This window comes from Sitophilus oryzae, unplaced genomic scaffold (assembly GCF_002938485.1).
Source record: "Sitophilus oryzae breed Bouriz unplaced genomic scaffold, Soryzae_2.0 scaffold_1620_pilon_pilon, whole genome shotgun sequence".
NCBI lineage: Eukaryota > Metazoa > Arthropoda > Insecta > Coleoptera > Curculionidae > Sitophilus > Sitophilus oryzae.
This window is the reverse complement of record NW_022146304.1, coordinates 4,428,715-4,453,034: the sequence shown is the minus strand read 5'-3', so window position 1 is coordinate 4,453,034 and position 24,320 is coordinate 4,428,715. Positions and strand designations below refer to the sequence as shown.

General features: G+C 33.5%; 1 protein-coding gene across 3 annotated transcripts; it reads right to left on the bottom strand.

The window, feature by feature from the left end:
• Nucleotides 1–1,143: 1,143 nt before the first annotated feature.
• On the bottom strand, nucleotides 1,144–24,260 carry LOC115880164 (mitochondrial Rho GTPase). Of its 3 annotated transcripts, none has more exons than XM_030897298.1 (12): nucleotides 23,855–24,260; nucleotides 23,277–23,583; nucleotides 23,079–23,187; nucleotides 22,868–23,020; nucleotides 22,484–22,812; nucleotides 17,917–18,110; nucleotides 13,635–13,769; nucleotides 13,396–13,526; nucleotides 10,456–10,671; nucleotides 9,536–9,732; nucleotides 6,029–6,100; nucleotides 1,144–1,537 (listed from the first exon to the last, which is right to left on the bottom strand). In XM_030897298.1, the coding sequence occupies exons 2-12, from the start codon at nucleotides 23,567–23,569 to the stop codon at nucleotides 1,405–1,407; spliced, it is 1,962 nt and encodes a 653-aa protein (XP_030753158.1). In that variant the 5' UTR covers nucleotides 23,570–23,583; nucleotides 23,855–24,260; the 3' UTR covers nucleotides 1,144–1,404. The 3 variants fall into 3 exon arrangements, with proteins under 3 accessions (XP_030753158.1, XP_030753159.1, XP_030753160.1); XM_030897299.1 differs by having other exon boundaries at nucleotides 23,851–24,050; XM_030897300.1 differs by lacking the exon at nucleotides 6,029–6,100 and having other exon boundaries at nucleotides 23,855–24,259.
• Nucleotides 24,261–24,320: the final 60 nt, after the last annotated feature.

The following is a 24,320-nucleotide window of genomic DNA, read 5'->3' as shown; positions in this document are numbered from 1 at the left end:
AGCTAACCAAGATCCCCCCATTGGCCGTCGAGGCCGCCGGATTAGTGCCTATGGATTTCTATCTTTGCGGAAGAATAAAGTTCTGATTTTATAATTTGCCCGTACAATCTAGACAAGAATTAGAAGTAATTAGTGGTCATGCGAGGGTACCTTTAATACCCACTAAGTTCCTCGAGAAATTTTAAAAAACAGTCCCGTCTGTCCATAACAGAGGACGGTTGATATGTCGAACACCTGTAGCAAAATCTCATGCCTTGGTTTGCTATTTAGTTTCATTGTTATTAGATATAGTTTAAATGTGTTGATGTTGTTAAATATAGTTTAAATTGTTATAAAATTCTGCATCTCTTATTGCAAATATTATTTTTATTTTAATTGCTGCTCACAGCTAGATTTTTTTTGGGTTACAGCCGGCGCCGTTCAAAGCCTACTTATTCAAAGTAGGCAAATTTTTATAAACCCCATATCTCGAAGAGAAATCAAGCAAAATATCTAATGTGCTATATTTTTGGAAAGGTAGTTTTAAATTATTTTCAATGAATTAAAAATATACAGGGTGTCCCTTATAAAAAATAAAACTTTCTGTTGATAATTCTTAAATTATTAATTTTAAAAGTTATACTTAAACCATTAAATTCTACGTAAAAAGGTTCTTTGGAAATATTTTCATAAAAATACAAAATTTTCCATAGCAAAAAAGTTACAGCGATTTCTTAAAAATGCACATTTTTGAAAAACACCCTGTAACTCAGAAACGGTAACAGATATCGAAGTGCGGTTTTCACCAATGTCGTGTTTTTGATAAAAATTGAGCTCCAAACACCGATATTATTTTTCGTATATCTCCTACAGAAAAGGGTGTTTCCCTTTAAAAGCGTCCGATTTGACCCACCCTGTACAATATGATCGAAAAAAAAACGCATCAGCGATGGCTATGAAATGAAGATCGCTGTCATTTTATATGAAAAATTATATAGAGGGAATGTCATCGATGTTCGTCTCCAAGCTAGCTTGACACCTTTTTTTTCGATCATACGATATATTTAACATTATCATATTGTAACAATATCTAGATAAAGTATACTAAAAAAATACTACAATAAAAGTTAAAATCTTTATTAATCACAAAAATAATAAAATCAAACTTAATTTAACTAAAAACAGAACGCCTTACTCAAAATAATTTAACTGGTAGGTATAGGATCTATAAATTTGTACAAAATATTTTCTATGACATACAGAAAGGTACCATCAAAATAAAACCGTCTCATACTACTTACACAACGCCTATAAACACCATAAAAACCAAAAGCACCGCAAAGTAGTTGATTATAATTGATCGTATTTATATATTACAATAAAATATCTGCACACTACATAATATAATTATATGGCAATGGATCCTTATCTCACTTTGTCGCTGGTGTGAAGTACCTTTGCTACGATAATGCCCAACGCTGTAACAGCGGCCAGACTTAAGCCCGCTTTCCACCAAACCGTGGGGTCGTTTGTGATGACGCCAAATTCTCGGAAATTTCTAAGAAAAAGAAAAAATACTTTAGCATATGTTGGAAAATTTTAGGAAATCATGCAATGCGTCAATGATTTTCAAGCTTGAACATGTAACATAAGCACAAAAGTAAAAGTACGTGATGGATTGATTGACGTATTCAGTTAGTTTCGTTCACCTCCTGTTTTGATTTTTAAAAAAGTTATAGGGGTGTGTATGTTATGTTTTACTTTAAATGTAATCATGCATATTCTATACAAATAAATAAAACTGACATGAATTTGGTATTTTTTAAATAAATATCTTTTGAGTGTGAAAAATATAATTTGTACTTTTATTTTGTACTTTCTAAGCATTCTAATTAGCTTGATTAAAATATTCTATAAATTGATAACTCAAAATTACTAAAATTATTTTTTTGGAAATAACAGTTATTGTTATAAACTAACTTATTCTAGGAATAAAAAGTCAATTTTTAATCACAAGATGTTAATTATTATCAATTTGTAAAATATTTTAATTTTTTCTAAGATCTCAATACACACATAACCAGTTATGATCCAGAACATATTATGAGTAATGTGGGTTACATTATGTACAGGGTGTCCCAATAGCTCTCGGCTGTATCTCGGAAAGTATTAGCCATAGAGCCTACGGGAAAAAATATTTATAACTAAAGGGGCAATAAGAAATTGCTGGAAATTATTTTTAAGTTTTAAAACGGCCGCTAGAAGGCGCAACTTCTATGGAAAATATGAAAATAGAATTTTTATAGAATTTTGCCTAGATAATAGGTCTTCAATAAATTTTGGATTTTTTTTTGTTAGAAACATTTTCCCCTATCTGCTAAAATAAAGTGGTGGGGGAAGGTTATATCTATCTTTATTTAAATGTTAATAACTCCGGACTCTGGATAATCAGAATCCAACAAACGAGGGCTCGATTAAAAGAGCGTTCCTTACTCTATATTATACCATAAAAATAATAATAATAATAAGCTTTTGAACGTAGACGCTAGGGGGCGCTGTCTTAAGGCGGCTACAGACGTTCATGCATACTTGACAAGTGTACTTGTGCAAACGTACTTGTACAAGTTTGCATTGACTCCACACAATACAAGCGCACTTGAATGGTTTTAGTAGGTAAAAATGGACGAAGAAGTCGCGCTAGCTCTTGCGATGTTCGTTATTCTGCTTAAACAAAAAGAAAAAAAGAAAACCCGTCGATTTTGGTGCAAAAACTGCCTTCTAAAATGGAATATTTATTCGCATACTAATATTTTAAACGAATTGAAGTTTTACCCTGCTAAATATTTGTTCTTAAACTGATTATTTTTTTACAATCAAATCGCGGGTTGCAGTTTTATCAATTTCTTGCAATTTTTTAATTAAGCTTTTACATGCAGCCTCTCTTTTGTTTTTATTATTATGATAGTCCTTTGATTTTACTTGCCATAAACAAAGAGATTCTCTATAAATACTAATGAACTCCACCAATACCTCCCTCACACTTTTTTCATGTTTCCTAGCCATTTTTATCTACCTTCTGGTAACAAACAAATAAGAACCAAGCAATAAACCTACTAGAATGAACTTCAGGCTTGCGCAAATTTGATACACACGTTCATGCATACTTGCGCAAATCACTGGGGCATGAAGAAAATTCGTACAAGTCTATGCCACTTGCACAAGTCGAAATACTTGTACAAGTTTGTTCCTACACACGTTCAAAATTCTTATACAAGTACGCTTGCACAAGTACACTTGTCAAGTATGCATGAACGTCAGTAGCCCCCTTTACAACTTGCGCGTTTTTCCAAAAAAAATAAATACGATAGTATACGCAATTTTAGCTTAAAGTAAAGAGTAATATAATCTTAAAAAGTCAACGAAAACCGCATCTTGATATCTTCTTTCAAACCGAAGATATTAGCAAAATTATAATAAATACCAAAATATAAGCTCTTAATTACCTTATTTTTACAACACGGTATCAGTAGCCCTTTTGATTATGCCCATTCTAATAAAAAATAAGATAGAAACAGTTAGTTTATTTTAATATCCACGATATACCATAACACACCACATGTATTAATATCTAATAATTAAGATATTAATAACAGTGATGAAGAAACGATGCCTTAGTGAAGTCATGGTAGGCTTTGGAAAAAAGTTGCTTTTGACGTAATAGTATAAACGTCAAATTGTTATTAGATCAACATTTTGATAGTCTTAGCAGCGTTTTTTATCTTTCTTATTGCCTTTGAAAAATGACAACTTCGACTGCAAATAATAGAGGCATTTTGAAAAAGCAATTAAAAGGAAAAAAGCGCTGCTAAGACCATCAAAATGTTGATGTAACAACAATTTGACGTTTATACTATTACGTCAAAAGCAACTTTTTTCCAAAGCCTACCATGACTTCACTGAGGCATCATTTCTTTTTCACTGTTATTAATATCTTAATTATTAGATATTAATACATCTGGTGTGTTATGATATTCTGGTATATCGTCGATTTTAAAATAAACTAACCGTTTCTATTTTATTTTTTTATTAGAACGGGCATGATCAAGAGGGCTACTGATACCGTGTTATAGAAATAAAGTAATTAAGGGCTTATATTTTGTTATTTTTTATAATTTTACTAATATCTTCGGTTTGAAAGAAGATATCAAGATGCGGTTTTCGTTGACTTTTTAAGCTTTTATTACTCTTTTCTATCAGTTAAAATTACATATACTATCGTATTTAATTTTTTTGAAAAAACGCGCAAAGTTTGTTAAATTGTAAGACAGCGCCCCCTATCGTCTACGTTCAAAAGCTGATTATTATTTTTACGGTATAATATAGAGTAAGGAATGCTCTTTTAAACGAGCCCTCGTTTGTTGGATTATGATTATTCAGAGAGTCCGGAGTTATTAACATTTAAATAAAGATAGATATAAACTTCCCTCACCACTTTATTTTATCAGATAGGGGAAAATGGCTCTAACAAAAAAAAATCAAAAATTTACTGAAGATTATGAAGCTATTATTTATAATAGTACCCATTATCTAGGCAAAATTCTGTAAAAAAATTATTTTCTTATTTACCATAGCAGTTGCGCCCTCTAACGGCCGTTTTACAAACTTGAAAATGATTTCCAGCAGTTTCCCATAACTCCTTTAATTATAAATATTTTTTTTCCGTAGGCCTTACGGCCAATACTTTCCGAGATACAGCCGAGAGCTATTCTTAATGGGACACCCTGTACAATGTCCCATGCCCCAGACTCAACAAGAGAGAAATTTAAACTATAGTCTGTCCATCAAACAAATATATCAGTGTGAGAGTTGTCTGTCATATTAATTCAAGAGTAAAAGAAAATCATTCTTCTCTCATCAAGTAGACTTCAGAGTAAATTCCTCTGTTTATACACATACAGTGTGCTCTAAAAGTTTCTTACGTATATTATTATTAACTATGATTCAGTTCTTTAAAAAAGCCCAATAGGTATTTCGCCATTGATATAAACGTACAAAAAAAGACTTAACGTTTCGGAAGAAAAAAAATAACACAAAGAACAAAGAAAAAACTATTTAAAATATCTAAATACAACTATTCAAGAACACTTTCGTTTTTTTCAACAGATACGTCTATAAAAACCGTTGGCGTTCTGTTAAAATAACATTAAATCAAGTTAAACATCAAAATTAACAATTACTACCTGATAACAATTACTTAACGAGGTAAAACCAAAAAGCCTCAAACTTTCTGTATGATTATTTTTTAATTTTTACTTATGTTATGTTCACTAAAATTAAAGAAGCGATAGCTATACATTACTAACGTCTACAGATGCCTGAGCAATACATTTATTTTTATTAGACTGTATTAAAAAAGCCTCTTTTATTTTTTCGTTTTATCGCTTCTTTCATATTATAATTTTTTAATTTTTTAATATTTTTTTTATATTGTATATATATTTTTTATATTTTATTTTGTAGATTTCCTGACCGTTCAAGTGGCGAAATACCCATTGGACTTTTTCGAAGTGATGAATCCACCACAGAACATGTTCTATGATTACTTCTGTAATGTACGTATTGGTAATATGTGTATCAACCTTAAGATTTTATTAAGTTTTATTTTTTATCATTTACTTTAATTTTATTAAGTTGCAAGATTTAATAATACATCTAGCTTATCAAGCAGGCCATGCCAAAATCTCAGATAATTACCATTTAAAAATATCCATGACTATAAAAAATCATGAGATAATATAATTTTTAAAGAAAATATAGCAATTATCTAAGATTTTATGTATAAACTTAAATATGAAGACACAAAAGATATGATATTTTTGGTTAGTTATGACTATTAAAAGATATTTCATTATTTAGTCTAAACATTAAACAACGAAAATGCATTAGTAAATAATGGTTGCCAATTGTTAAACAGAAACTGTTAATTTTGTTGTAATAAAAATCGAAAACACAAAGATTTGTTATTTAATTTCGGATTATATTTAGCAACCTGCAGAATTCGTATAACCACTCTGATGGTTGTGGTCTCAAGAGTAGCATATGAACCATGCGCCGCAAAGGACTGGAAAATAAAAAGTAACTGTCAAAAATTCTGCCACCAAAATATCCAGTAAAAGCGTAAATTAAAAGCCGTGTATTGTCATATAACTTCCTTGGAATGTATCTTAATGAAGCTACAGAGATACTCTCTTGAAAATAGAGATGCTATACGAGCAGTGATAACAAAATAAATGCCATGTTTAATTTTCTATTTAGTTTAATTTTAGAAATCACACTTTTTGGTGGGAAATAAATCTTGTTCGAAAGTTGAAGTTGTTCATCCAAAATAGTTTTACCATATGATGGAAGAAAAACGGCCTCAGAGTGGGCTTGGAAACGAAAATCGCTGTCAATTTGTTTGTTTAACTAAACTTACGTGCATAGAAATCGGCCCACTGTGAACTTTTGGTTTTAACTGTGTCTTTTAGAATCTATTTATCAGAGCAAGTAAAAAATATGAGCTGTTTCAAAGACAATTTAACATGCTTTAATATGAGCATAAATTTATCCAGGGTACTTATCGTTTATATGCGTACCAACGGGTAAACAAATAAAAGGTATTTGTGTTGTGGTGACAATAAGAATAACAAACTTGTCAAATATTGCAATTACTACCTTTGTAATCGAAATTTTCACATTGTTCTTTTATTCTTTGATTAGTTATGTTTCATTGTTTGAATAGTGTTTCAATTTAATGCATACATCAGCGGAAAAAACCGCCCAAATAATCACTTTAATCGAAAATGGACTTAAACAGAGAGCTGTAGCTCGGCAACTACAATGACACGCGGAGCCGTTCGAAGAGTGTGTGAACGATATGAGGAGACTCGATCCTTTCGTAGTCGACCTGGAACTGGTAGAAAGAGATATACAACGGATCGTGATGCCCGCTTTATTGTGTCAACAATGTTAAGAAATCGGCGTCTTAATGCTATTCAGGGGCAACAACAGCTCCGTGAAACATGAGGAATGACTATTAGTCAGTGGACAGTAAGACGAAGATTGAAGGAAAGTAACATGACCACAAAATACCAGCAATTGGTCCAAAACTTACCCCAGCTCATCGTCAAGCACGTCTGCGTTTTGCACTGGAACACCTGAATTGGACACTAGAACAATGGGAATCTGTTTTATTCTCAGATGAGACCAGGACATGCCTCTATGGTAGCGACCAAAGAAGAAAAGTGTACCGGAGGCCAGGTGAGCGATTCGCAGAATGCTGCATTGAGGAGCGGATTGCTTATGGAGGTGGTTCCTGCATGATCTGGGATGCAATTTCTATGACTGCGCGAACCAACCCAGTTTTCATCCGTTGGGACGACCGTCGGCACGGGAGAGGAGGTTTAACTGGTGCTAGGTATATTGAGGAGATTTTAGCAGTTCATATGGTACCTTACGTCGACTACATTGGAAACGAATTCACTTTTATGCATGACAATGCGAGGGCACACACTTCAAGAATCGTACACGATTATATTTCAGAAGTCGGATTTCGGGTTATCGAATGGCCAGCATGCAGTCCAGACTTAAACCTGATAGAACATTTACGGGATGAGCTAAAACGAAGAATTCGTACTAGACGAAGAGCCCCAACTTCTATCCCAGAGCTCATTGTTGCAGTAGAGGAAGAGTGGCTTAACATCCCGCAAGAAACAATATCAAATTTGATCTAATCTATGCCAAATCGTATGAGAGATGTTGTTAGAGCAAGAGGGGTCATACCCATTATTGAAAATTTAGTTTAGTTAATTGTCCATAAATAAATAAATTAAATAATAACATACCTCTTAGTAATAAAAAACGATAATTTGTTTCATGCATTAATTTAATAATTTTAATCCAAACAAACCAAAATACAAATTAATATCTCTAAACTCTTTTCAAAGAATATAAAATTGTCTTTCAAACAGCATGTATTTTTTCTTAATCTGACAAATAGATTCTAAAAAATATACAGTTAACTTCAAAAGTTTGCCTTGGGCCGATTTCTATGCACGCAAGTGTATATGGTAAATGTCATCGATCGTCATTTCCATGCCAACTTAACGCCGTTTATTCGATCATATTGTTTTTTAAATTAACTACTCAATAGATATATGAAAATTTTGTGAGTTAAACAAACTATGAATAATAAAATTGATAAAACGTTAGAAAAATATATAAATGTATACTATACAACAAATATGTGCATTGATTGCATTGAAACATGTATAGGCAAATTAATCACAGTAAATATACTTCAATTATTTTAACAGAAAACTAATATACAGGGTGTCAAAAAATAGTGTATCTAACTTCGGTGGATGATTTCGCAGATAAAAATAAAACAAAAAGTTCCTATAAACATATGACCTTAAACGCTAATAATTTGTTTATTTTTAAGAACATTGGTAGAATAAACCATTTTTCCTGTAATTTGGTACTCTTACACACATTCTAATGCCAAAGCGAATGGCGATTGTGTAAAATTCCGTAACACCCTTGAATTGGTACTTTCCACTAAGGTAGATAGTATTGCTGGTGGTACTTTTTTTATCCTTATAGATACAGTAATTTCAACAAATGACATAAAAAGTTAGAGCTTTTTTATATAAAAAAAGTCCTAGCTTTAATTCTCATTTGTTGAAATTGCTGTGTCTATGAGAATGAAAGGAGTACCACCATTCATAGGAACTTTTTGTTTTATTTTTATTTGTAGAATCACCTACCAAAGTTAGATACACTATTTTTTTGGCACCCTGTATGTATGTCAACTTATTTATTAAACACTCTTCTAAATTTTGAAGACACATTTTTAATGAAACAATAAAATAAATTATACTGGACGTTCAAAAAATACACGACCAAATTTTCGATGAAAATGGAAAGAGAAAAGAATAATACGTATGTAGTGTTCGCAGGTTTACGCAAACAACTATCTTTATTTTATGCATTTTTAGATCCATGTTTATAGGAACTTTTTCCATATTTTTTAACAAGGGAAAATTGCCGTCCCTTTTTTGAACACCCTGTATATTGTAAGGGTGATGTAGTGAAGGTTTAAACATAATCAGAGTATATTCTGAGGTGCTTAAGATACATTTCTCACATTTTTGTAATATAATCAATAAAAATTCAGTGAACATGAACAAACCTTCTTTTGTAGAATAAAATCCAAGCCGCTTGAAAACGACTAATAAATTGGAAGTCATTAATATAAATATCGTCAAATCTATGCACAAAGTAGAACAATGTATAATAAACTTGGCCATCACAATAAACACTGCTTTTAACGACAAAAACGGCATTGTTTACAGAACGCAAGAAGAAAAAAATACAATAATTTTCTAGATTTCTAAACAAACAGAAAAGTCACTTTTATATAATAATACAATACAAAAGTACTTATTATACATTGATCCACCCTGCACAATAATTATACTCATCAATTTAATATTATGAATTAAAAAATACTTACGGGAACGCTGCCATCGTTGCCAGTTTTATGAAAATGTCCTTCCTAAAATGTCCCTTCACACTAAACCTTTGGGGCGGCAGTATTTTGTATTTCTCCGAAAAACTGGCAGGCTGCAGCAAGTAATCTTGCTTCACTTCTTCTAAATCGTCTTTACAAGCGACAATTAAAACCGGAATTTTACTGTCGGCGAAATATTTCTGAAACGTTCACTGTATCAATAAGACTCTACTAAAACTTCGAAACTATAATATTTCCGAAGTAGTGGGACTCTTAATTCGTTTGTGGAGACAAACGACTAAAGAATTCAAGGACAAATAACACTCGAGAGCAAATTGTTACGATGTCACCAAACAGTATCGTGGCACATATTTTTCTTAACTTAGCTGTTTAAAGAGATATTTATATTTTTGATAATTGTTTTGACTACGCCTATGGTGTATACGGTAGTATCATACTAATTAATTACGAAAAAACGTATTAAAATGTTAACAAGTGTCGACGTATAGCACACATCAAGTACATATAATAATCAGAAAAATAAAATTATCGAATTCAATAAGAAAACTAAGAAAACGATAAAAAGGTGGAGCGGACTGTTTATTTACCTATGAAACGTAACTCCTGGCTCTTTCTTATCGCTGTGGCTTTTACACTTGAAAGCTGAACAACTAATCGCCATTGTAATAAAGTTTATACAAAGTTCACTATACACAAACTATTAAAAATCGCTAAAATTGTCGCTGATGACTCATTCGTCGCCATCAAAAAAATGGCGTCTAATGTCACAAATTCTGCTGCAGCCCGTATATGGGCGATGTCCTTATATTCTTTAGTCATTGGTGGAGACGATGCTGCCAAAGACAGTGCCGAAATTAAGAATCCCAATCTATTCCAATTGACTTCGGAAAAACTATACTTACAATGTAAATCCTCGCTAAATATTCGAAGCTCTTTGGATTGTTTATGTCGTAGACCAGGCAAGCTACGTCACACTGGACCTCGTGAGGTAGTAAAGGGTCAGAAACGTTCCTGACATTGATATCCCTCAATACCATAATTTTTTCTTGTCCGTATACTTGTACGGTGTTTACAGTGCAAGTGGGTGAACTGGATTGATCTAACAGTACACTTTTTGTCTAATTGAGAGAAATGCGTATAAATATATGCAATACAGGGTCCGGCAATAATGCGTCGGGCATGTGTAGCTCCTAGAATAAAAATCTTAAGAATTTTGTTCAAGTGAAAATGTAAAGTATGTACAAGGATATATTTCAGGAAAATATTTTAACTTCTATAGGGTGGCTCAAAAAAGTGTAAGCGGATCGGGATGATTTTTTTTAAATGGAACACCCTGTATATTATTGCATTGCTGGCTTCTTTTCAGACAACTTTACATAATCTTAAGATATGAGTAAATATATTTCGATAGTTTCAGAGATATTAATAAATAAATAAAAAATATATATTTTTCAGCCTTTCTTAAAAAAATTATTAAAAATACAAGAACTGTCCTGAAGTCAAAACTATATTAGGTATTTACTTTAGATGGTATGTATTTACCTTGCTATAAATGTGGTAATTGTAAACCATACAGGATGTTCAAAACTCTACGCCAAACTTTCTAAAATATAAAATAACTTTTTTTCGTTTTTTTAAACGGAACACCCTATATATTATTTTTTCAATAGATGGAGAGTTAAAAAATGAACATTTTTTGTATTTAGAGTATTTCAAAATTTTTAACGGTTTCGCAGATATTCGCGGTTTTATATTTCATGTGGCATTTTCCATAGTAAATTTTTATCAAAGCCACCTAATTATTTTTCTCTCGTATTTTACCGTTGAGAGAGCCATATGAAATAATACTGCCTGTATCTGCGAAACCATTAAAAATGTTGAAATACTTTAAATACAAAAAATGTTCGTTTTTTAATTCTCCGTCTAATAGAAAAATAATATACAGTGTGTTCCATTTAAAAAAACAAAGAAAAATTATTTTATATTTTAGGAAGTTTGGCGTAGAATTTTGAACACCCTGTATGATTTAAGATTACGATATTTATAGCAAACTTAAGTATAGACCATCTAAAGTAAATACCTAATATAGTTTTGATTTCAGGACAGTTCTTGTATTTGTAATAATTTTTTTTAATAATGATTGAAAAATATAAATTTTTTATTTATTTATTAATATCTCTGAAACTATCGAAATATATTTATTCATATTTTAGGATCATGTAAAGTGATCTGAAAGGAAGCCAAAAATGCAATAATATACAGGGTGTTCCATTTAAAAAAAAATCATCCCGATCCACTCACACTTTTTGAGCCACCATATAGAAGTTAAAATATTTTCCTGAAATACATCCTTGTTCATACTTTAGGTTTACACTTAACCAAAATTCCCAGGTTTTTTATTCTAGGAGCTACAGATGCCCGACGCACTATTGCCGGACCCTGTATAAGTATTTGCAGAGATATTCTAAAATGACCAAAATTCTAAATCTAAAATTTTTTGCAGAGATATTCTAAAATGGCCAGAAAGCCAATAAAACTTGCAACAAAGATAGCTGCTATTTTTAGTTCTATTTTTTGTGTTCTACACTAACAATACGCACGATACTAAAACCCAAGGACTGTCTATATTTTAAAGGACTGTCGTAGTCGCCGTGGAATGCTACGTCACGCGCTGACCAGCGCTCCACAGTGCGGCGGATGGTTATTCTAGCGGGACAAAATCTCAAGAGCAATGTTTGGGACTTAAAATCTAAGAACGTAGCAAATGGTCTAATATATAGCAACTATATGGTTAAATTTATTTATTTATTAACAACTTAATTTATTAATAAATAAATACAAGATAATAAAACTATGATATTATTCGTACATGACACACAAAAGCCGTATTGTAAACTATTGCCAAATACATAAAATTATGATATCAAAAAACTCTTTAGCAGTTTTTTTTTAATTAATTTGTAATCTTGTGACACCCTCTATAATTTATTTTAAAAAAATATATTTTATTTTGAAAATAATAAATAAGATAGATATTTTAATTTTAATTTTAACACTCGGTAATTGTAAATTCATATATAGTAAGTATCTAAGACAATTTTTTAAACTCAGTGCCTTTTGATGGAGTTGTTTTGTTTTTATACTATCCGATTGAAATGAATCTTTATGGGCATTCACTTGTTAAGCTTGAACTCCCTGTGACTGTGACTACTTGTGTTGGTAACTATTGGTAATTCAAAAGATCTACATCATTGAATACATATATCGATATTTGAAAAAAAAGTTTGATATCTGCAGAACAAAGGCACGAAGGATTTTAACAAATAATATACGTACATAAGAAAAGTACATACCTTTGGCAATCTTCAACATAATTTGGCTTTCTAATAAAATGTATAAGCACTTGTAAATATTTTGTTTTCGTATGATCTCTGCCTTGCTGAGCAGAAAACGACCAAATTTGGTTGATAAAAATGTATCGAAATACAAAGAATATTCATGCATTTTTGTATCAATTGGAATGTCTACTATATTTATTCTTATCAGTACACATTTTTTGGCTTATTTCTAACCAAACGCTTTTGTCCCGCTAAATTAATCCTCCAACGCACTGTGCGCTCGTCCGTCAAATGCAAAAATAACTGTCACTGTCTAAAATCTTTAGCGCCAACTTCAACTCGGCCAGTAGATCACGTAAAAAAACTGACAGTGCAGGAAGATAGGAATCGACACCAAAGACACCAACTTTCAGACCTATAAAGGTAGGTACTGTAAGATATTGTGCTCACGCAGGTGTAAAATTAGCAGCTATCTTAGTTGCACTTATACGCATATTTACTTACATCTTTAGGATTTTTAATAAAGCTCCTACAAAATGCTGATTTCCCTGATCCTGTAGGACCAATGACATGGCACTGATATACGTTCCTACTTGATTGTTTCTTTGCTAAATCTAATTTTTTTTCTCTTGTAACTAAAAATATTTTAACACATCATAACAACAATGTAATATTCTCAGTGCATCGTAATATATTATATTTGATATTTCCATAGAAATATTTACTGATTATGCAACTATTACCTGTCACAGCCGAAACTTGACTTTCATTTTCATAAATATTATATCCCATATAAGCCAGGTATTCAAACGTTCTTGGCAAATCAACAAGAGTCATGAGAGCCCATTGGCACATATATCCCGGATAGGTTATCCAACCTAAAAATATATGTTAATATAGCGAATTAAAATACTGTATGAATCGCGCGCCTAAAAAACAGCGTTACAGAAGCCTTTGAGTTTTTATTTCCTATAAGTACATAATCGAATTTCGGGGCAATTGAGTTATTCTAATACAAAAAGTTTATATAGACATATCTTCAATATCAAAGGCGTCTAAGTTTTAATTAAAATAATTATGTCCAGTGTAAGACATCCTAACCAATATTTTTTACAAAAATTCTGCGTCAATGGCTTTTTCTTTAATTTTTATATTTTTTTGCTGATTAAGTAAAAAACTTTTTTGTCTTTGATTTTTTTTCGTATTTCGTTGTTTTCCAAGTAAAAAAAACTGTCTCTGGAGCAAATAAACCATTAAAACTACCAACCCAATAAAAACTGGCTGTTTTTTAAATTTGATAGTCTATTATCATCTAAAGGTGCGTATTCACTTGCAACAAAACACTCCAAACGAACCAAACGCGCCGCGCGCGCTGTAACAAGTTTGTGTAGTCAGTACGTTGCGCCGAACCGAACCGAACGCGCCAAACATTTTCCAAAGCTTGTCGGTAGACGGAATTTGCTCAAAAGAATTTGTTCGTTGGCCGATTTCAGTGGAAAGGGCAGTTTTGAACGTTCGTTGTGTTTGTAGTATTTTTAAAATTTTAAACTGTGCCTAGCTATGGAGTGGAACAGAGAAAAGTGTTTAGAGTTAATTGAAGAGTTTGAAAGGCAGCCTATTTTATGGGATCCGACAAATGGGACATATTATAACAAAGTAAAGAAGCATGATGCTTGGGTGGTAATTGCTAATAATATAGGGTGCACCGCAACGGACGTGAAAAAAAAATGGAAAGTCTCCTATCGAGTTTTAGAAGATAGAAAGCTAATACCTCTATAATTAAAAAAGCACCAGCGGCTATAGTAATATCAGATGCATCCATGTCGACAAACACACTAACACTGATTACTGGTGGGAACGCAGCGAACACCGCAAACAGGCGGAACGCTCCTCGCAAAATGTTTTGTTGAAAATCGTTTGGAGTGCGCGGCGCGTTTGGTTCGTTCGGAGTATTTTGTTGCAAGTGAATACCCATCTTTAGACAGTAATGTAAAAAAATAATGCTAACAAAACAAACAAAAACTAAGAAAAAAATAAACAAATAAACTTAACAAACCAAACCAAATCAAGAGTTGACGGTATTGTTTTATTTGGTTTTCAGTAGTTTTATTTTTTTATATTTAATGTCCTGGGGATATAATGTGTTTTATAGAATAAGACTCATAAAGTCATGAACCATGGCACTGGCATCTAGGGCCCAGGCCAGTTTTTATTATGTCTAAATTCCTGAGAATATGCAATAAAGTGAATCAGACATCGCGAAACCAAAAAAATTGTATTTTTAGTTGCTTAATTGGGAAAAAATACCAAAAATTAAACGAGGTGTACAATTTTTCGTCAAAAATACTGGTTAAGGTTAGGGTGCCTTCCGGGACACCACTGTATAGCATTAAATAAGCCTCTCAACAGTAAATATCATTGTTAAATATTAAGAAACTCAACTATTATAATATTATGAAGATATTTGCGAAAAAAAAAATTTTAAAAGTTTTACGTTTTTTTTTGCTTCGCTCAAAGAATCACCCTCTGCACTTTGCCTACGTACTTACATAACACCCTGTATACTGAGTAGGCATATTTATTTGGATTTCCTTCATGATGTTATCGTTATTTACTCTACGATAACATCGATCAAGAATGATAACAAACATTTATGATAGATTAATGAATGAGTCACTAGTTATTAATATTTGTCGCACCAAAGATATTGTAATGCAAATAAAGGTGCCAATCAACTATGTCATATTGTTATCCTATATACAACTCAATTATTTCCATCATGAATTTTATGATTATATAAAAACTAAATTCCTATAAATGCTCCACAAATATTTTTTCTCCATATATAGGGTTTCATAAAACGTGTCATTTCTCATTGGGAGATTCCTCACATACAAATTTATTTTTTATATCAACTGTAGTAACGTAACTACGTAAAGTTAACGTAACTACAGGGGGTTAAAGAGAGAATTAATTTTTTTATTTATTATAATTTTCTTCTAGAAGGAAATTAGGGGTCATCCATAAATTACGTCACACGTTAACGGGGAGGGGGGGATCATCGTAATGTGACATAGTGTGACAAGGGGCAAGGGGGGTCAAAGTTTTGTGACGTAACTTGTTAAAATTTAAAATAGTAAAGCACGAAATTTATATACGTAAAAAAAGCTTTAAACATTTTCGACTTTGATCTATATTTATTAATAATTCTACTAATTTACTAATAAACTCTCACTTATTACATGCATAAATTTGAAAAATGTGTGACGTCACATAAGAAGGGAGGGAGTTCTAAAAATGTGACAACCTGTGACAAGGACGGGGGGAGGGGTACAAAATACAAAAGTCCTAAAATTCGTGTGACGTAATTTATGGATGGCCCCTTACATCAAATTGAAAATAAAAAACAAGACTTTAACCCCCTGTAGCTATGAAACAAAGAAAAATCTGACCTATGTTGATATAAGAAATAAACCTTATTTTTACATGAGGAATATCCCCACGAGAGATGACACGTTTTTTAAAACACCCTGTACAGAAAGATATAAACGGAATACTCCAGTTTACTGAAAAACATCTAAGATCGAAAAAAAGTCATCAGAGTTGACTTGGAAATGAAGTAAATCTATGGTATGTCATTAATCATAATTTTCAAGCCAACTTTTAAACTGATTTTTTTTTCGATCATACAGTAATTTAATAATATAGAATAGTGTTAATAATTAATCCGGACCTTAAATCAAATAACTAATAAAATAGTTATTTACAGTACAGATGTGTTTATGAACATGATTACAACGAGAGTGAAAGTTCTAATCACACGAGTGTTGTAATCATGTTTAAACGCACGTGTCATGTACAACGTTTTATCTACAACCGAAAAATAAGAAAATGCTGTTTTTATTTTCGTTTCTTAGTCGCCCACCCACTTAACTTACGGATCCCAGACCTGGACACTGACAAAATCAAATATGGATAAGGTAACAAAATCTCAAAGATCTATGGAAAGACCAATGCTATATGTAAGGCTGGCAGATAGAAAAAGGAATGAGTGGATCAGAGGAAAAACTAAAGTAAGGGATGTTAGAAGTGAAGTAGCAAAATTGAAATGGAAGTTTGCCGGTCACTATGTCAGACAGAAGGATGATCGATGGAACAAATGCATCGTAAATTGGAGGTCCTGGAAGAATAGAAGAAGTAGAAGAAGACCTCAGATGAGATGGGTGGACGATTTGAGGAAACATGCAGGCACAAGATGGATGAGCACGGCGACAGAGAGGGAAGAGTGGAAGAGATTGGGGGAGGCCTATGACCAACGATGGACCGAAGAGGCTGAATAGATAGATAGATAGATAGTCGCCCACCTTTAACACCTTTAACTATGACATTTGTCACATTTTTTAATTATAATTGTGGGGAATTGTTACCTGCTTCAGACTATAGTTACAAACGTTGTATATCAAGTAGAGAGTTTTTTTTCTGAAAAGTCAGTTTGCCCTGTCAAGTAAACGCGAGCACTTTTTGCCCAGAAAAATCATTTTAAAAATTACGATCAGCGATTCCGAAAGTCTCCCTTCAGATGTAGAAGTTGCCGCAGTACGTGCCACGGAATCATTATTGCCGGAAAAGTCGCGATCAAAATATGAAAAAACATACAACCAGTTTTTGACACGGTGTGATGACAAAAAGGTGAAAAATCATTTTTTTGAAAAAAAAATTGTTTTGAAGAAGTGTAAAAAATGTGTTATTAATATTTATAATAATTAGTAGTAGGAATTTGTATCAAAAATTAATATATTTAGATGTTCGTAGTTGTTTTTCATTATTATAAAAACTAGTTGTGTTATAGATTCATAACACCACTAGTTGTGTTATGAATCTCATAAGGCAACTGAAATACTAAAAGAATAGTGATGTAAAAACGTTATAACTAAACGGTTGTAGATAAAAATAATTACTTAAGTTATTAAGTAATGATGATGGATTTTGATTGCACTAATTTTATAGCGTATGCTTTCTACTCACCTTTCTCGTTAGTTTGAACCATGGCACTGACATCTAGGGCCCAGGCCGGCGAAGGACACGTCGAAAACAATTCTTCATATTCTGCTGGTGACAAGGCCTTGTCCCTATCTTTGTCAAACCTCTCGAAAAGATGCGTAAGAAACTGCTGACCTTTATGGGACAGTTCTGTGGTGCAGCCTGATGGCACTTTAATGCTATGAAAAATACGATTTAAAAATGAAAAGATGTCGTTTTATTAAAATCTTGGTAATAGAATTGTAGAAGACATATTGTACAGTACTTCAAAATTATATACCGGGTGCGTCTCAAAAGTGGCTCATCCCTATAACTTTTATTTTTTCAGATAAAAAAACGACATTTGTTAGTATTTGACCTAAATTAGGATTGATTGACGTATTCAATTGTTTTTGGTCACTTCCTGTTTCACCGGAAATGATGACAAGTTTTGATTTTAAATGGCACCTTCGGTATATTTTTACTATATTCGATAGAAAATAACACTCTCTGAATATAATAACATATCATATGTCAGCTTTTGACATTTTCGCTTAAAAAAATCGTATTTTAAATTTCAATCTAGAGTACCCATCTTCTCTTCTTTATGTGCCCTGCCCGGTTCTCCGAACGTTGGCGATCACTGCAGAGAGCGCAACTCTATCTTCTGCCAGTCTGAAAAGCTCACCAGCCCCAGACACTCCCGTCCACTGTCTGATATTCCTCAGCCATGACATCTGCCTTCTGCCGACTCCTCGTTTGCCCTCTATTTTTCCTTTTTAGAATAAGTTGTAAGAGTGATACTTTTCTCCCCGCAACACATGTCCTAGGTAGGAAATCTTGCGACATTTTATCGTTGTTAGCAGCTGTCGTTCTGTTCTTGCTCGCCGAAGGACTTCTTCGTTGGTCAGCATATCGGTCCAGGAGACTCGCAGCATTCTTCGATGAATCCACATCTCCAATGCCTCCAGTCTATTAAGCATGACAGCTTTCAAAGTCCAGCTCTCAACTCCATAGAGAAGGACGGACCAAACGTAACACCTGACCATACGTTGTCGCAGTTTGAGATTTAGGTCTTTGTTGCAGAATAGGGATCTCATCCTTTTAAACGTTGTTCTTGCTATTTCAATACGGGATTTGATTTCAATGTCGGGTTCCAGGCTCTCCGTGATTATGCTGCCCAGATACTTAAACTGATTTACTCGTTCAATCGCGGAACCGTTGAGGCTGAGTTGTGCATTTACATGTCGTTCTCTGCTGAACACCATAAATTTCGTCTTGCTGGTGTTTATGTTTAGTCCCAGATCTACTCCAGTTGAGCTTATTTTATCAATCAGATGTTGGAGCCCCTCCATACTATCGCAGATAATCAGAGTGTCATCTGCATATCTAATTGTATTCAAGAGAACACCGTTAACTTTTATTCCATGTTCGGTGCCCTCCAAGGCCTCTTTAAATATTTTATCCGAATATAGGTTGAATAAGAGGGGCGAGAGGACACAACCCTGGCGAACTCCTCTCTGGATTTCTAAGCTAGAAGTTTTTATTGATCCAGTACGAACCTCAGCTGTTTGACCCCAATAGAGGTTTTCAATCAATCTGATATCTTTGCTGTCTAGTTGGATTTGTCGCAGTATTTCCATTAGCTTTGAGTGGCGCACCCTGTCGAAGGCTTTTTCATAATCAATAAAGCATGCGAAGACATCTTTCCGTTGGTCGCGACATTTTTGAAGTAGGACATTGGCTCCAAAAAGGGCCTCTCGTGTTCCAAACGCATTTCTGAATCCCATCTGGGCGTCGTCCATATCGAATTCGCACTTCCGTCGTATCCTGGCATGAATAATACGTAGAAAGGTCTTCAGTAGGTGGCTCATGAGGCTAATTAGTCGATAGTCGCCGCATTTTTTAGGACGAGTTTTTTTAGGGATTGTCACAAATGTTGAGTTTAGCCAGTCTTTTGGTATCACTCCGGTGTTATATATTGTGTTAAATAAGTTTGTGATTAGTCCTATGTTGTTCCCCTCAATAAGCTTTAAGACCTCTATTGGAATCCCGTCGGGACCAGGAGCCCTTCTGGTCTGCGCCGTTGAAATAGCATGGATCACCTCCGCCTGGAGTATTTCTGGTCCGTCAACAATATCCTGGGCGTCGGGCAGGGGTGGTCTCTCGTCCCTGAAAAGATCATCTATATATTGCTCCCAGGTGGCTTTTACTTCATCTTCCTTAATGATAGGCTGATCTAATCCATCAAAAAGTGACAAGGAATGTTGTTTCCTGTTGATTCCAGCTATCTCTTTAATTTTTTTGTGCATTTGGTGGGTGTTGTGTCTGCTTTCAAGATCTTCCATTTCTCTGCATTTATCCCTCATCCAGCGTTCTTTTGCCTTCTTAATTTCTGCTTTTATGGTCCTGTTCATTTGGTTATATTCCTCCTTGTTATTCTTAACCAATCTTCGTCTCTCCATCAGGTTCAATATGTCATCAGTCATCCACCTGCTCTTCTTGAGTCTTTTGGCTGGTTGTAAGTTTTTGGAACATACCCCGGTAAGAATACACTTTAGCTCCTCCCAAAGGGGTTGCACTTGTGGGCAATTTTTGTGTGCCACTTTGGCCAATTCGCTGTTGAGTTCTTGTCGCAAGTGCTCTCTTACTCGTGGATCCTCTAATTTTGACATATCTAACAGGTTGTCTTTTGGATTACTTTTAGTAACCTTTAACTTTAACTTGAGGTTCGCCACCAACGGGACATGATCGGATTCCGCGTCAGATCCTGGGTAGGTTGTGACACTTTTTATACAGTTTCTAAAGCGTTTATTGATGAGAATATAATCGATTTGGTTTCTTACAGGTTCTTGAGTGTCACTTTCAGCGGGTGATATCCATGTGTAAAGACGCCTTTTAGGAAGTTTAAACCAAGTGTTCGTAATGACCATGTCTTTCTCTTGACAAAACTCAAACAGTCTATCTCCCCTGTAGTTACCTTCTCCCAGTCCAAATCTCCCCACTAGATCCAGTCGGTGCCCCTGACCAATTTTAGCATTAAAATCACCGATTATCAGATTAATATCATCACCACCAAGCCCTCCAAGGGTTTTCTCGAGCATGTCGTATAGTTGTTCGACGTCATCATCGTATCGTCTATCTGCTGTCGGTGCATATATCTGTATCACATTCAGTTTAAACGGTTGACCGCACAGCTGAAGCAGCATCATTCTGTCAGAGATTGGTGTATAACTTATAACACAGCTATCGTAGGCCTTCGAAACAAATATGCCCACCCCATTTCGGTGATAGCGGTCCTGTGGGTCACTTCCAGAGTAGTAGAGGGTGCCATGTTCGTTCTGGCATTTTCCTGAGTTTGGCCAGCGTACCTCACTAACTCCAAGTATGTCAATTCGTAATCTCTGAGCCTCCTTAATGACATTGTCAAACCGTCCAGCAACGTAGAGGCTCCTCACATTCCATGTGGCAATACGGAGTTCTGACTTTACCATGTTGAGCCGGGAGATTCTTCGCACCCCCTGCCCACTTAAGGGCTGCCCGGGACTAGGGGCCGTGTTGCTTTGGTTTCTCTCCATAGTAATGTCCGGGGAAATAATAGTGCGGTAGTTTTCCGTACCCGTTTTAGAGTACCCATGGCTGAGTTAAAAAGACTCATTTTTAATCAAGGAGCATTTGAAAAATAGATTTGATCATCTAATGTTTTTTGTGTCTTGTCCTGGCGAGTTAAAAGATGCCCAAATCGTATTTTTAACCATATCTATTTTTTTTCAAACGAAACAAGGGTGGCTCATTAGCATATTTGAAGAGTCAAATTGTCGTTATGAACCGCATGTTAAGATTTCAAATAAACCATATACAAAAATGTCCAAAGTTGACATATAATATGTCATTCTATTCAGAGTGTTATCTTCTATGGAATAAAGTAAAAAAATACCGAATTTGTCATTTAAAAATCAAAAGTTGTAGTCTTTTCCGGTATAACAGGAAGCGGTAAAAAACAACTGAATACGTCAATCCATCCCAATTTATGTCATATACTAACATACCAAATCCCGTTTTTTTATCTGAAATAATAAAAAGTTATAGGGGTGAGCCAATTTATAGACGCACCCGGTATATTAGAATCTCCCTGTATATCTATGAATAGTTTTAATATGCCTTTAAATACATACAAGTTATTTTAAAAATATCTGAATCCCAACATTTAATTTTTAAATTCTTTTGATTAAAAGTAGAAATAGCTAAAAATTATTTGAAAATAAAAAAGCTATTTTAACTTCCTAGTCTTAATTTAAAAATTTTAAATATCTAATATTAAAATAATTACTTACATAAAAAAGACAATGTAAAAAGAATTATTTGGGGACACCATATTATCAAAAACTTTTTTTGGTAAAATATTGTCTCACTTGGTTTTTAACATATAAAAAAAAAGTTAATATTCTCATTAAAACCTAAATTAAGAGAATTTTATTAATCCTCATATAAAAAAAATCATCAATCATTTTTGTTATCTATTATTTTTATCTTTAGGTATACACAATTACTCAAATAATTAAAATTTACTCACTGTGGATATAAATACTCTTTGGACATATTTAGATTGTCATTGTAGCCAAATTTTCTTAAAACAGTCCACGTAGTCTCATTTCTACCCCGCTGTATGAATAACGTGTGCAAATATAAAAACCCTTTTAAAGTCACACTGTTCTGTGACACTCCATCTTCCAGATTCTTTCGCAGGACTGCCTTTACATCGTCCAAAACTTGGGGCTGAAGCGGTGCATTAAAACACCTCGATTGGAAATTGTTTAATTCTATATCATTCAAGAGACCGTCACAATCTATGTCACATATTTTGAATATTCTTATTAAAGCCTTTTTACACGCATCTGTCAACTAAAATAATTTTTAATTTGTTTTCTCAAATCATCTTTTTATTTAAATAACTTACATCAGCCTTTTCAACAGAATATATGGGAGACGTCGGATGAAGAACTGCTTTTTGGGCATAGTAGAACATTTCAGATATGTTTTTTAATGTTTTAGCTGAACACTCTATGCATGTTTCAATTTCAGAGAACTCTTCCATTATTTCATAAATGCCCTAAAGAAAACACCAGTTTAAAGTATTGCAAATTATTTAAAAGAGCCTCTAAACCTACATCAATAGTTGAATATTCAACCAGGTCAATTTTATTTCCAACCAAAACAACTGGGCACTGACCATCTGGATAATTTTGCCTGATAAGAGGCATCCAGTATGAGGATATTCTAGAAATATTATAGCAATAATTGAGATGAAACATTTGTAATATAACGTGTCTTTTTAAAAATAGAATATTACAAATTTTAGAACTTACCTTTCAATTGAATCATCGTCATCTACGCCATAAACTACACACACTACACTAGCCCTTCTAATTTGGTCGTTAAGATCAGTGTCACTTTGTTCGGCCGATGAAAAGTCCACAATGTTTGTAGGCACCTGTTCTGGAGTGACATCGGCCGGTATGGTAATTTCCTCTGCTTTAGATGGGACATTTTCGGGAAACTCTTCGCTTACCAAAGAGAGAATTAAGGAGGTTTTACCTACGCCCCTATCACCCACTAGTAAAATGCGTACTGTACGTTTCAAATGGGATTTTACAACCATATTAGCCTAATGTTCTAAAATATTTAATAAAATTAGTATTGAAAATAAGTTTCACCTGTAAGCATCTATACTTTTTGTAATGTACGTACTTTGTGAGAATAATAACAAATAGTTTGAAAATAATGAAATATATAGGTTAAGTCATTATTTTGGTTTTGAATCGAGAAAAAAGAAAGTGTGGCAACTAATAACAGTAATTACGTTCAATAACACTAATAAAGTACGTAAATAAAAAGTCCTGGGTATTAAATAATCAAGTTTCTCTGCAAGAGATCACGTACCCACCTAGAGATTTTTTCAGTGTGAAAACATTCCCATAACATAACAGTTTGTAACACAATGAGCAATTAACAACTGGTGATTCAGTAATACCGCCGTTTTAGATTGAATCCTAATACTGAACGGAACTACCACAGGATTTTCTCAATACAAAACTTACAACACGAATTTTTTGGCATTTTTAATTTTTTTTCGACAGCTGACTTAACGTTTACGTCACTCGGCACGTGACAAGTCCGCGGGATACGCGAAAAATTCAACTTTTATGGAAAATACGGACCGAACATTAAGTGCACCTGAAACAATTAGGTGTTGCATCTCCTGCAAAGCACTTTGCAGTTGTTAAGTATGAACACCTTATGGCCCCTTGCGTATCTCTCCCGCAATGTATTATGTTACGTCGATAAACAAAGGGTTAAAAATAGAATAGGCGGCAAACACATGCGAGGGAATAAGGAGATTTATGAATTAA